The sequence below is a fragment of the Anomaloglossus baeobatrachus genome, chromosome 2 (genome assembly GCF_048569485.1).
Source record: "Anomaloglossus baeobatrachus isolate aAnoBae1 chromosome 2, aAnoBae1.hap1, whole genome shotgun sequence".
Taxonomy (NCBI): Eukaryota; Metazoa; Chordata; class Amphibia; order Anura; family Aromobatidae; genus Anomaloglossus; species Anomaloglossus baeobatrachus.
In genome coordinates, this window is record NC_134354.1 from 54,991,442 (window position 1) to 55,006,765 (window position 15,324).

The following is a 15,324-nucleotide window of genomic DNA, read 5'->3' on the forward strand; positions in this document are numbered from 1 at the left end:
TTAAAAAATGTAACGATGTTTGTTTGATGTTCCCGAATATACCTTGGGCGCCAGAGAAAGCAGAGTAAGGAAACCTCTTTTGCGTTACTGCAAATATCTCTTTTTCACCATGGAAAGAATTTTTTTATTATTTTATAGAAAAAAAAACCCAGAAAAGTAATTTTTTTACACATATTATAGTTAATCTCTCCTGAGATCTCAACATTTCTGTGCATTTATTTTGAGGTGTGATTGTACTCATGTAGTTAGGCTCGGTTATCTCAGCCGGCATTGTGGCAGATATTGGAGAAACTTGGACGTTTACCAATTAAATACTGCAATCAATACTGGGTAGTGAGGCTAGAAACCCCAGTGACACGATCAATAGGATTTCCTCTCTCTGACAGGCAGCATGATTTATTTGAAAGGTCTCCAGAGATGTCAGTGTGTCCTGAAGGCAACCTTTCTACAGCGTATACATATATCCTAACAATTAGAGAGCAGAAGCTGAGACTAGTAGATGTACCATGCACATAAAGCTAGCCTAAGCACCACCCCTGAGTATGCTGGCCACACCTCCCAGACCACCCATGCTCAAAATCCTCTATAAAATGTAATCTGATAGTGTTTGTAAGGCTTTATACCCCTTGTGATGGGGTTACTCACTCTGCTCCACAAGTAATGACCGGAAGACTTCTTAAAAAGTCCAGCCGGTGTATGACACATTAAACCGCTCTTTAATTACATTACACAAGCCCTCTTCTGGCTTCACATAAATTCAACATCGTTTTACGGTCCATTTCAATTGGGGTACACCCACACAGTTTTGGGTACACTTCTCTTGGGAAGTATCCTAGTGGAGGTATCTTCCTCTCAACTCACTGGTCCCGGACAGTACAAGCACACCTCTCTAGAGGTTCCTTCCGGAGGTATCACAAGCCTGCACACACTGACCCCATTTAGTATGCACACCCCTCTCCAGAGATTCCTTCCGGAGATATCACAAGCCTCCACACACTGACACCAGTTAGTATACACACCCCTCTCCAAAGGTTCCTTGTGGAGGTATCGCAAGCCTCCACACACTGACACCAGTTAGTATACACAACCCTCTCCAGAGGTTCCTTCCAGAGGTATCGCAAGCCTCCACACACTGACACCAGTTAGTATGCACACCCCTTTCCAGAGATTTCTTCCGGAGGTATCACAAGCCTCCACACACTGAACCCAGTTAGTATACACACCCCTCTCCAAAGGTTCCTTGTGGAGGTATCACAAACCTCCACACACTGACCTCAATTAGTATACTCACCCCTCTCCAAAGGTTCCTTGTGGAGGTATCACAAACCTCCACACACTGACCTCAGTTAGTATGCACACCCCTCTCCAGAGGTTCCTTCCAGAGGTATCGCAAGCCTCCACACACTGACCCCAGTTAGTATGCACACCCCTCTCCAGAGATTTCTTCCGGAGGTATCACAAGCCTCCACACACTGAACCCAGTTAGTATACACACCCCTCTCCAAAGGTTCCTTGTGGAGGTATCACAAACCTCCACACACTGACCTCAATTAGTATACTCACCCCTCTCCAAAGGTTCCTTGTGGAGGTATCACTAGTCTCCATACACTGACCCCAGTTAGTATACACACCCCTCTCCAAAGGTTCCTTGTGGAGCTATCACAAACCGCCACACACTGACCTCAGTTAGTATACACACCCCTCTCCATAGGTTCCTTCCAAAGGTGACACAAACCTCCACACACTGACCCCTGTCGGAAGAAGCGAACCCCCTCTTTCTTCAGAGGATTCCTTCCAGAGGCTTCACAACCTATATGCACACAGTCCCGGTCAGGACAAGGTACTCCGCTCTCTGAGGATTCCTTTCTGGAAACAACCATTACACACGGACCAAGTTTCAAACAATAGTCTCCATTTGAGGATCTGAGACACACCCATGAGCAGAGGTATGTCTATAGCCAGACCCATACATCTCTTGGTTATTCGTAAAGCCTGAACCTTCAATGCTCTAATAAGCCTCGTGGCACTACAAGTACCAGATCGGACATGTTGACATGCCACTACTACACGTCTTAAGATTTTTGAATGCACAGTTACTCTTATAAAATCTGCACTTATAAAATGTTTTAAGTGACCTGTAGTGATGTCAGGGATGCCACAAAGACAGTGAGGTTGTGCGTAAAATCTTGGATTGTTATGTCTAGGCATACTGTCATCAGAATTGGTGGTAAATGATGGGAGGTTAGCCACAGTGACATCTTCTTTCCTCATTATTATTGTGAATATTTTTTGCAATATTTTTGTTGTTTTCGCTCTTGACTTTCAGTACAGAAAATTGGTGACATCACTATATAAATTAGTGTAATTTAGGATTATTAATCTACAGCTTTAAATCCTTCTGTGCATTGAATTAACATCAGTCCCTCATCATCGTGTCCTTTCTTACAGCCCCGCCATGTCTTTAATATGCTGAAGAAGTACGTACGTGCCGAGCAGAAGGACAGACAGCACACTCTCAAACACTTCGAGCATGTCCGCATGGTAGATCCCAAGAAGGCTGCTCAGATTCGATCTCAGGTAACCTAACTTACAGTAAGATCTTGTTGAGAACTTGTCGGTAACAACCCATTCAATCCACAAAGGCAAAAAAAATCAAACCGTAGATGTCCATAAATTTAGTGATGTGTAATAATGAGAAACGAGACAGGGAAGAAGTATTGAACACGTTTTACTGACATTTATTTAATTCTTCTTACAAAATCCTTTGTTGGTGATGACAGCTTCAAGACTCTTCCTGTGTGGAGAAACTGGTGGCATGCATTGCTCAGGTGTGATTTTGGGCCACACTAACACACAAACACTCTTAAAATCCAGATGGTCCTTTTATGAACTCTGAGCTTTGTTTCCTTCCATACATTTTCTATTGGATTCAGGTCCTGTGATCGGCTCGGCCAGTCTAGTAGCTTTTATTTTTTTTTCTCTGAAACCAGTTGGAGTTTCCTTGCCTGTGTGCTTGGGATCAGTGTTTTGCTGAAATGTCCATCCCCTTTTCATCTTAATCATCCTGGTAGATGGCAGCAGATTTCTATCAAGACCGTCTCAGTACATTTGTCCATTCGTCCTTCCTTTAATTATATGCAGTTTGCCAGTGCCGTATGCTGAAAAACAGCCCCACATCATGATGTTCCCACCTCCACACTTCATTATTGGTATAGTGATTTTGGGATGATGTGCAGTGTCACCTTTGAGCCTCAATACATGGTGTGTTCCGTATTATGGCATCCAAAGAGTTCAATCTTGTTCTGATGTCACCAAACTATTTTCTCTCAGTATTTCACAGGCTTGTCAAAATGTTGTTGCGCAAACTTTATATGTGCTTTTTGGTCAGCAATGGAGTCTTGCATGGTGAGCGTAAAGACAGGCCATGGAGAGAGAGTGCATTACTTATTGTTTTATTTTAAACAATTGTCCCTGTTGATTCCAGGTCTTTCTATAGCTCTTCACAGGTGGTTCTTGGCTCTTGGACAACTCTTTTGATAATTATTTTAACTCCTCTGTCTGAAATGTTACGGGGCGCACCTGGTCTTGGCCAGTTTAATGGTGAAATTAACCAGATTATGGCCCCGACAGTGCTTACTGGAGCCTTCAGTAGTTAACAAATTCTTCTGTAACCAATGTCATTAGTATTTTTTGCAAAAGTAAGGTTGCAAAGGTTTTGACAGCCCATTGGTTTTACTATCATGAGATGTTTCTTGTGTGGCACATTAGTAATAAGACATCTTTTTATTGGCCATCAGTTGAAACAGCTGATATTATTTTTTACTAAGTGGCAGGATTGCTTTCTAATTAGTGCTAGATTTCAGCTGCTGCCATAACTTTCCTTGGCTTTTTGCACCTTTTCTTTCTTCATGTGTTCAATACTTTCTCCCTGTCATTTTTTTATTATTGCACATCACTAAATTTATGAACATCTATGGGTTGATTTCTTTCCCTGTGTGGATTGGATGGGTTTTTACTGACATCTGGTGAGAAATTCATGTCAATAGCACTTTTAGAAATATATTTACAGTACTTAAAAAATGTGGTGTCCTATTCATTGCTTATTTCATCCACTGTATGCCTGTATTGCAAAAAAAAATGGTATTCATACCAATATGCCAGTGAACCCATAGACTACAATAGGCAAGACGTAATAAAATTATTCCATTTTATTGGGATTATTGTTTGGATGCATATATTGTTTGGGTGGATATATCGTTTGGGTGCACATAGATCGTTTGGGTGCACATAGATCGCTTGGGTGCACATAGATCGTTTGGGTGCACATAGATCGTTTGGGTGCACATATTGTTTGAGTGCATATACAGTATTGTTTGGATGAATATATTACATACATTAAACATGTTTAAATTTGCAGACATAGGTGAATGTATGTCACATGTTTACATATATTTTAAGTTGTACATGGAACGCATGTGCTGTTAGTCTGTAGACGTACAAATGTGAACCCAGCCTTAAGGGGGCTTTACACGCTACGATATCGTTAATGTTTTATCGTCGGGGTCACGTTGTTAGTGACGCACATCCGGCGTCATTAACGATATCGCAGCGTGTAATTGTACCAGCGACCTTAAACAACCTCAAAAATGGTGAAAATCGTTCACCATGGAGAGGTCGTCCCAAACTCAAAAATCGGTAAGGGTTGATTATCGATGTGGTTCGTCGCTTCTACGGCAGCACACATTGCTGTGTGTGACACAGCAGGAGCGAGGAACATCTCCTTACCTGCCGCCGACCACTATGCGGAAGGAAGGAGGTGGGCGGGATGTTACGTCCCGCTCATCTCCGCCCCTCCGCTTTGATTGGCCGGCCGCTTAGTGACGTCGCGATGACGTTGCTGTGATGCCGAACGTCCCTCCCCCTTGAAGGAGAGATTGTTCGGCAGTCACAGCAACGCCGCCGACCAGGTAAGTGCGTGTGACTCTTCCGTAGCGATAATGTTCGCTGCGGCAGCGGTCACATGATATCGCGTCCACGACGGGGGCGGGTGCTTACACGCTCAATATCGCTAACAATTGCTAGCGATGTCGTAGCGTGTAAAGCCCCCTTTACAGCGGGTGTGTGCAATTAGTGATTTCTGTAGATTCCATAGGATATTGTGTGATTCCTACAAGCTGAGGTTTAAACCTAGATCATGAGAATGGATGAAGCCGTTCTTTTATCTGTTTCCCCAGCTTTACCCTGCAGTGGGAAGTGCTCTCCACTACAAAACCCCGCAGCAAAGCAGATACAGCAGTATATATCATTCAGAGTCTGCAGGAATGCCAGACTTGGAGGATATATGCAGAAATCTGCAGCGTAGATATTAAGACTTCTCATAAAGGGATGACTCAGGCGCTTCTACGCCTCGGCTTACAATCAGACTGCAGGTGCGGGCGGCTTTATTTTGGCTAGAAAACGGGATTTCTACGCATTGTAGACTAACCGGTCAGCAGAAGAGTTAACTGGAGGCGAGATGATGTACCTAGTAGATCATTGTAGCGCTAATGCGTTATTGATCTACGGCTGACAGATTTATGCATCGAAAAACAGATGACTACTGAGGTGCGGAGGAAAAGAGGAAAAAAAAAAGCTTCTGATGATCTATTTGGATATCCAGTCAGTTTGCAGATTTAGTACACCTGCCGTGTGTGCCGCTAATCTGTGCATCCTGCGGCCCATTAGCATTCCCATTTCTTGCCGGATCCCATTTTTATTAATCCATTAAGCATAATAGCAGCTAAAGAATATTCCGAGGAGACTGCGCCTGCAGATTGTGCAGAGACGGCAGCAGGGCTGTGAAATTGCAGGGCTGCCCGGCTCCTGCTATTCACTTTTGCTAACCAGCTGTGCTGCCGAATGTGCCGGCCAAGATCACTCCACTGTACCTAATGTTGCAAGAATAGTGATTTCTCCGCTTCCCCCGACCCCCACTGTCCAAGCGATGGACCCCCGCTACTGGTAAAAAGTGGGAATTGTCTTCTCTTTCCATGTCACAGTGGGAGGATTGCTCATTTACATGGAGTTTCAAAGCCTCCTGTATGCTCCATACCATTTACCAAGAACCCAACACAAGATCTGCTTTTCCAATCTAAAAAAAAAAAAATGGTTTTGCAGATTTGTTTTATAAAATATAAATATTATATATATATATAAATATATTTTTTTAAACTATATATTTTTTTTTTTTTTTTTTTAAAGTAAGTATTTTGGCCACTCCAGCGTCTATAAGTCTTAAAGGGTTCTTCCCATCTCCAAGGTCCTATCCCAATATGTAGTAGGTGTAATAATAATACTATTAGCAAATACCACCAATTAGAAATATAGTATAGTTCTCCTGATATAGCCATGTGTCTTACCTCATGCGCAGGGCATTGCAGGACCTTAGGTATTCATGTAAAGTATTAATCCGGCACTCAAAAAATTAAGTAAAGTATCCATGATTACGACCACGCATCTAGTCAGTTAGTTGCTCGTTGTCATAACCATGGATTCCTAAGATCCTGCAATGCCCTGCACATGAGGTAAGAGACATGGGTATATCAGGAGAACTATACTAGATATCTAATTGGAGGTATTTGAGAATAATAATAATATTGCCAGCTACCTCCAATTAGAAATGTAGTATAGTTCTCCTGATATTGCCTTGTCTCTTACCTCATGTGTAGGGCATTGTAAGACCTTAGGTATCGATGTAAAGTATTACTCCGGCACTCAAAAAATGAATTTAGTGAAAGTGAAGTATCCATGATTACGACCACGCATCTAGTCAGTTAGTTATATGCTCATGGTCATAACCATGGATTGCTGTAATGCCCTGAACATGAGGTAAGACACATGGCTTTATCAGGAGAACTGTACTATATTTCTAATTGGAGGTATTTGGTAGTAATAATAATATTAACAGATACCTCCAATTAGAAATGTAGTATAGTTCTCCTGATATAGCCATGTCACTTTCCTCATGTGCAGGGCATTGCAGGACCTTAGGTATCCATGTAAAGTATTAATCCAGCACTCAAAAAATTAATTTAATAAAACTTAGGTATTCATGATTACGACCACGCATATAGTCACAGTTAGTGGCTCGTGGTCATAACCATGGATTCCGAAGGTCCTGCAATGCCCTGCACATGAGGTAAGAGACATGGCTATATCAGGAGAACTATACTATATTTTTAATTGGAGGTATTTGGTAATAATATTAATAATATTACCAGGTACCTCAAATTAGAAATGTATAATTCTCCTGATATAGCCATGTATCTTACCTCATGTGCAGGGCATTGCAGGACCTTAGGTATCCATGTAAAGTATTCAGCACTCAAAAAATGAGTTTAATGAAAGTTAGGTATCCATGATTATGACCACACATCTAGTCAGTTATATGCTCGTGGTCATAACCATGGATTCCTAAGGTCCTGCAATGCCCTGAACATAAGGTAAGAGACATAACTATAGCAAGAGAATTATACTATTTTTCTAATTGGAGGTATTTGGTATTATTATTATTATTATTATACCAACTAGATATTGGGATAGGATCTTGGAGATGGGAAGAACCGTTTGACCTCTCGGATATAGTAGTAGATCTGTAGCTATAACTTTATCTAAAATGTCAAAGACTGTAACCAAATGTTATTTTTTTTGTTATTTACATTTAAAAAATCATGTTGATTTAAAAATAAAAAAAGTTCTGACATTTCATTGACCACTTCCTGTTCTGTACAGATGACTTTTCCACAGTCTCATTATCATCACAGACAGCAATGATAGATAAATCTTTCTATACAGTAGATAATGTAGGATTATTCACAATAAGTACAGCTCACCTCCTCCGCCATGCCGCACAATGACCTCTGCACAGATCAAAGCATGCTCAGAACGCTCTCCGATAAGTTATGGAGTAATTTTTTTTTTTTTACCAAATTTCCTATCCTTTGGCTTCAGGAAAGCAAATCTGCTGTTCACAACATTACCGTGATAGTGGGTCTTGTAATCATGTACAGTAAGTAGAATGGTGGATAATCTGTACTTGATGTAACCTTTGTATGTGTGTGACCTCTTTAGGTGATGACCCACCTCCGCGTTATTAATGAGAGGATGAACCAGAGCTTCTCGCTCCTGTACAAAGTACCTGCTGTGGCCGAGGAGATCCAGGATGAAGTTGGTAAGAAACTGTAATCTGCATCATGATGAATAATCTAATATATAAGACTCTGTGTGTATGTGTGTGTGTCCGTGTGTCCGCTAAAGGAATCCGCACCGTCGGATTTACAGTCACAAAATTTTGCACAGACTCCTCATGTGACCCAGGGAGCGTCGTAGACTATGTTTTGAGAGGAAAATGTAACCCTGCGCTTTACAGTTACTCTCCAAAAAACATGCCTCCATTAAGGTAAATGGAGCCTGGAACTACTGGTTTTAATAGCAGCTGTGATTGGTTGCTATAGGAACAAAAGATATTGTTAGTATAAGAAGCTTATATGTGAGGTAATATGATGTCGGTGGGGAGATGGACAAAGAGAGACAGAGAAAGAAAGAGACAGAGAGATAGAGACAGACAGACCGGGGAAAGAGACAGACCGAGAGACAGTTACTATCTCGGGCAATGCCCGGGTACTAAAGCTAGTGTATCTATACATTTGACCTGAGAATATTTGTCCAATTTTGTCTTTCAAAGACCCGTTAACTAAAAAAGTATTTACTACGTGGAATATGGTATTATATGTCTATTAATGAGACAATAAGCCGCTAAGTGTCTTCTTGTTGGGATCCCTAACAATCAGTTGTAATCTCTGGTAAAACCTGACAGTGTTTACTTTACCTACAGCTCCCCCGCAGGAAAAATGAAGTATTACAATCAAACTAATGCATTGTCTATGTAATGCAGGACAGATCGGGTCCTCCAGAGAGAGGGACACTCTTTGTAACCGCTAACCACAATGGCCGAGCGATGTGGATCCAGAACCAAGGATCTCTCTACTAACTCAGTATTCCCTAATAGTTACACAGGTTGAAAAAAGACCTAGGTCCATCTAGTTCAACCTTCCTTCACCAATTATACATTTTGTCATTAAGTGTACTGAGGAAATCATCCAGCCCTTTTATAAAAGCGGTTATAGTATCTGCCATTACTACCTCTTGTGGTCGGCATTCCACAGTCTGACTGCTCTAACTGTAAAGAACCCTTTCTTATTTAGCTGCCGGAATCGCTTTTCTTCCACTCGCAGTGAATGCCCCCTGGTCCTTAGTATTGTCTTTGGAAGAAATAAGTCATGTGCCAGTCCTTTATATTGATCACACATGTATTTATACATATAAATGAGATTTCCTCTGAGACGTCTTTTTTTTCTAAGCTAAACAAATCCAACTTTTTCAACCTGTCATCATATGTGAGGCCTCCATTCCTTGTAGTAGTCTAGTTACCCGCCTTTTAATTATTTACTTTTGTTCATTTTTTTGTTAGTTCAAACCTCAACCCCTTTGTGACGGGGCCAATTTCCGTTTTTGAAATTTCGTTTCATCCTAATTTTCTTCCAAGAGCCATAACTTTTTTTTCTGTTTGGTCATATGAGGTCTTGTTTTCTTGTGGGAGTTGTACTTTTGAATGACACCATTTATTTTACCACATAGTATACTGGAAAACGGGGAGAAAATTCCAAATGGTTAGAAACTGTGAAAAAGAACCCACACAATTCTGAAATGATTTAAACTTTTTATTTTTTCAATATTTTTTTAAATATATATATTTTTTAAATTTTTTACTGCTTTTAATAGTCCCTTGCGATGGTCTCAACACTGCTGCATATAGTGGAACGCACAGTATCCTCTGAAGCCCGGCCACAGGCAGGATTCAAAGAAGTGCTATAACGACAAACATGGAGGTCATCAGCTGATCCCCTGCTGTCAAAGCAATCTATCGGCGACCCGCAATTATGTCATTGGGGTGCCAATGAGAGCTTAAAATGACGTGCCACTATGACTGCGCATGTTAAGTCGCGCTGTCAGAGTTTGATGGAGGGGTATATCAGGGTAACAATCGCAGGCAGAGCTCCTCTCCATCCATGATTGTTAGTGGCAGGTCCTGGCTGTAATACACAGCCGTTACCTCTACAGAGTATGGGTTGGGTTCATCATACACCCGTATATGCACGGCGAATAGCTTTAAGGGGTTAAATAAGAAAGCGCACCTCTAATTCATGGTAACACAGAAGCCATATGTAAAACCCTCACCATTTCGTCAATGTTTACCGATTTTTACCAAGGCATCTTCTAGCTATACAGATCCGTTTGCTGGCGGACACAGACCGAAAAGTGCCTCTGTGCAAGAAGAGTATATGGGCCCTTTTCAGGCCAATAACGCATCAAAAATGCACAATTCCACCTGCTTTGGAAGTAGAAATGGGGCTCCTTACCTCTTGGGCCCCTTTGCGGCTGCACAGGTTGCACCAATGATATGACCACCCCTTGATCCGGTGCCGAAATATAACCTACTATCATTGTTTGGAGACGGATAGTTGGTAATGAGAGGAATGTGCAGCTTTCACTTTCTATTATTTCACCCGTTAATACTCCACTTATGAGATTTTCCATTCTGAATAATTCTGTTGGTACAGTTCGTTAATTGGCTTAATGACATTGTACATCTTTGAAAAAATGATTATTACATATGCTAGTGCAGTTTTATGAATAAAAGGGAACCAATTCTCATTTCTTCATTCATTGTTAGACCACTTGATAAGACGTTTTCAACCTAATCTAAGCTTCAGATTTTTCTCTTGTAGGAGTGTCTCTCCCAGTAATATAGGCTGGACGTGAGCTCTGTGTGTATTCAGGGTGCAGTTGTCTTCCTTCGCTCATTATCAGCACAGCTTTTATCCTGCACGCATTTCCTCATCACGATATTTCTCTCACTTGATAAGACGTGTTCAACCTAATCTAAGCTTCAGATTTTTCTCTTGTAGGAGTGTATCTCCCAGTAATATAGGCTGGATGTGAGCTCTGTGTATATTTAGGCAGCTGTTCTCTTCCTTAGCTCATATTCTACCACAGCTTCTATCCTGCACTTATTTCCTCTTCATGTTATTTTTGTCTTTTAGGAGTGTCTCTCCTAGTAATATAGGCTGGACGTGCGCTCTGTGGGCATTCTGGGTGCTGTTGTCTTCCTTGTTTCATATATCAGCACTGTTGTCTTCCTTGGTTCATATATCAGCACAGCTTCTATTCTACGCATATTTCCTATTCATGGTATTTTTCTTTTGTAGGAGTGTCTCTCCTAGTAATATAGGCTGGACGTGCGCTCTTGTGCATTCAGGGTGCTGTTGTCTTCCTTGGCTCATATATCAGCACAGCTTCTATCTTGCACTTATTTCCTCTTCATAGTATTTTTCTCTTAATCCATAGCCTGCCCTCCCTGAGACTGTAGATACTTTCTATATAGTAGAAATTTGGGTACAAACCCCTTCCCCTGTACAGAGAGAGCTGTCAGGAGCCGGAGCTCTGACAGTTTGTAACATTTTTGGACACTGCTTGATAATGGATTTAGACATTTTGCAGGAAACAAAAGTATAATAGAAAGATTCTTTACAAAAGATGTACATAGCCTTATAAACATAGGACTTGTGTATTATATATGGCTCCTTCATGAGAATCATATAGCTACTGGTAACCTCCTCTCATTGCAGAGTGACCAAGCACCCATCGTACAAAATTGTAGGGTGGTTTCTTATTGTATAGCTTTGAGATTTAAGGTAGCCTACCCATATAAAAAGGAACATTTTTTTATCCCAGTATCCCAGATTTGCACACTGATGGCATTCCAACCCTATTGACGTGCCAAAATTGACTCCCTTGATGTTAGTCTTCCAGTTATTGATGTGTTTTTCATAGCACCAGACCCATTTAGATACTTAGACACCTAATTCTGGTGCATGGAAAGTGACAAGTTTGCTGTTTTTCATCCCAAAAAGCTATTTGCATATAACCTATGAATGAAGTAAGGACACTGCGTTATCCAGAAGACATTCCATCACAGTAAATAATGGATAATGGCCTCGCAGCGCTGACTGAATGCACCTATCTCGTATTTGACAAGTCTGTAATTATTTGCATGCATTTAGCAAACTTTGCACTCTTCAGTGTTCTTTCCAATTGTTTCTTTCGAAAAATAAGAGGCCTCCCGGAGCTGAGATCTGACATCCTGACAACTTAAAATTTAGTAACCACCGGCTGCATAGCAAGTGGAGGTTTCCAAGTTGACATCACATCTATGCTGAGAAGCTTATCAAACCAACACCCTTAACGTAACCGGACATAACTTGTATATAGGTGAGAACTTTTTCATCAGAGGGGTTCTGACCACTGGGATCCACAGAATGTACAATTTTGATCCCCATTGGGGCACTTCTGTTCCCGTTCTTATGGAGTAGTAGTGCTCAAACCCAACCACTGCTCCATTCATTCTCCTGTTCACGACAGGACTGTGGAGCACGAATGTAGAAGCAGTTGGGCAAGTGACTGTTTAGCAGAATGGATTTTTTTTATCCCATCAGTGAGGGTCCTAGTGGTCAGAAACCCCTCCAATCAATGAGTTGTCACCTATCCATAGGACAACTTCTTCGTAACGATTAGTTTTCAGTGCACTCAGGGTACATTCTGTAAGGTGTTACATCTTTATATCTGGTTGGTCATTTGTTGGGTACATGTCCATGAGCTTCAAGCTACTTTTCCTTTACATAAGTTAGCGATTGTCGTAGTTGGTCTTACGCAGAAGAACAAATGTCAGTCACAAAAAAATAAACTCTAAGCCGTCTTGCCATTGTCTTTAAAACGTTCCAGCTCCTTAGGTGCACTGGCCTTGAGACCACCACCCTGCAGCATCTCAAAACACATCATCATCCATAACATTCCTCATGGTGGTTACTGACGTAGGCCTGCACACGGCTTGATCTTCCTTTTGGCTTCTTATAATCTTAAAGGGGTTGTCCAAGCACAACATATTGATGTTTTACTGGTTGGATAGCGCGGCAATATCAGATTGATGGAGGTCGAATATCCAGCAGCTCCACCAATCAGGTTTTGTTAGCACCAGTGATGGCAATACATAAACACATGCAACAGATAGGCAAAGCTCAGGTCCATTCAGTGTGTAACAGTTGCTGCCTATTACTGCAGTATAGTTTCTATTCTTTTAATGTGAGCTGCTACACACTGAATTAGAGCAGTGTTTTGCATTGGGTGGACCTTAGAAGAATGAAAGTGCAGGGTGTCGAAGAACTACAAATCTGATATTGATAACCTATCCATTCGTTTGATGTCATGAAGATGGCGTGTTCGGACAAGCCTTTCAGCTGGTCATCTTAAAACATTTATTTGCTTATTCAGTACCACTAATTTCACAGCACTGTACAGATGTGATCATCACTGTCCCCGTTTGGGGCTCACAATCTAAATTCCCTATCAGGATATCTGGGGCATGTGAGAAACCATAGAACCTCAAGGAAACCCAAAATATCCAACTTCCTAGTAGATGATGTCCATGGTGGAACCCAGAGCTTTGGAGAACCCGGAGGAAATCTAGAACATACAAACTCCTTGTAGATGTTGTCCGTGGTGGAACCCCAGAGCTTTGGAGAATCCGGAGGAAACACAGAACATACAAACTCTTTGTAGATGTTGTCCTTGTTGGGACCCCAGAGCTTTAGAGAACCCAGAGGAAACCCAGAACATACAAACGCTTGTAGATGTTGTCCTTGTTGGGACCCCAGAGCTTTAGAGAACCCGGAGGAAACCCAGAACATACAAACTCTTTGTAGATGTCGTCCTTGTTGGGACCCCAGAGCTTTGGAGAACCCAGAGGAAACCCAGAACATAGAAACTCTTTGTAGATGTTGTCCTTGGCGGGACCCCAGAGCTTCAGTGCTATAATATGGCCCACCATGGATTGGTTGAGTGCGAGCCCATCCTACTCTTATCAAAAGCCAACTATCAGGCCCTACTTGGGGTTTAGTTCCAACAATACCAAAGTTTTACAATATAACTAATATCAGACGTGCCCATGTTCTTTATAGATGAGGATGGACCTGTGGTGGACCCACCAATGAGCAAATGTTAGTGTCTCCTAGTAGGAATCTTCATGCTGCTGAATTTAAGTCTGAAGATTATCTGCTTAGGATATTTACCTCTATGTATAGATGTGTTCCGGTGAATTGTTCTTTTACCGTGGGAAGATAATGTGCTGCATTACCCAAGAGCTCCGAGCCAAAGAGCTTGATGTAGAAGGAGTCAATTGACCCCGTGCTTCATATCGGGAACATTTCCCCCCTCCGGCTCCTGTACACGACGTTATTTACTTTTTATTACATATCTTAGTGTAATATCATGGGCATTTGTGGCTGCAGAGCGTTCTCTATACATCTTGTGTCATTTACTTGTGTACATTAGATGTGATTAGACCGCACGCTGGCTTTCTCGGCCTGTGTTCTTTATTAGAGTTTCATGACTCATTACAAGCTCCTGTATCTGCTGAGTCTCTGTGGGGTTTCCTGCTGGAAAAAAAAAATTCATTTACCAAAGCAAATCTGCACTCACAGCTTCTCTGCAGCGCTCATTAATGTACACCGAATCCAGGAAAATTAGCTATCGAGTTTTCCCAGAAATAAATGACAATAGTGCTTTGGCTTTTAGTGTTAAAGGATAGGGACACTTTCGGCGATCTTCCCCCCACTCCCACTAAAAGCTTGTATTTACCATTGGGTTTCATTAATAATTTTTGCACCGTTTGGCTTTTACAGGCTCTTTGTTTTTTCGGCACATTGCTGACCAAGAATGAGCTAACTAAGAATCCATCAGTGACCTCTCCCTGTATCTCTATTATCTGTCTTTTTCTAAACACATCCATGTTGATTTATGACCACAGACCACATTAAAGTTGAACTGAACTTTGATGTACTCGCATGAGAGGAGCTCAGAAATTGACAAGTAAACTAAACACTCAGAGCTAGAATGAAATTTGCAGGGAAATCAAGAGCCTGTAAAAGTCAAACAGTGCCAAAAAGATTTGCTACCAGAGGCTGCCCACGTATGCGCAGTAGCCACATTCTAGATCGAGGAGTTAACTCCTCAGATCCCGGCCACCACTCTCCAACCCATTGATTTCTATACAGCACTAAAGGCCCCGTCATACACAGAGATAAATCTTTGGCAGATCTGTGGTTGCAGTGAAATCATGGACATATTGTTCCATTTGTACACAGCCACAAACCTGGCACTGATTGTCCACAA

At 41.6% G+C, this 15,324-nt stretch overlaps 1 protein-coding gene across 3 annotated transcripts in view; it reads left to right on the top strand.

Moving 5' to 3' along the window:
- The window catches only part of APP (amyloid beta precursor protein), a 365,769-nt gene that overhangs the window by 320,506 nt on the left and 29,939 nt on the right, over positions 1-15,324 (top strand). For all 3 annotated transcript variants that reach the window (XM_075335061.1, XM_075335059.1, XM_075335060.1), the window contains exons 11-12: positions 2,449-2,577; positions 8,110-8,209. In XM_075335061.1, the coding sequence (XP_075191176.1) occupies positions 2,449-2,577; positions 8,110-8,209 (229 nt within the window). The remainder of the gene's footprint in view (positions 1-2,448; positions 2,578-8,109; positions 8,210-15,324) is intronic.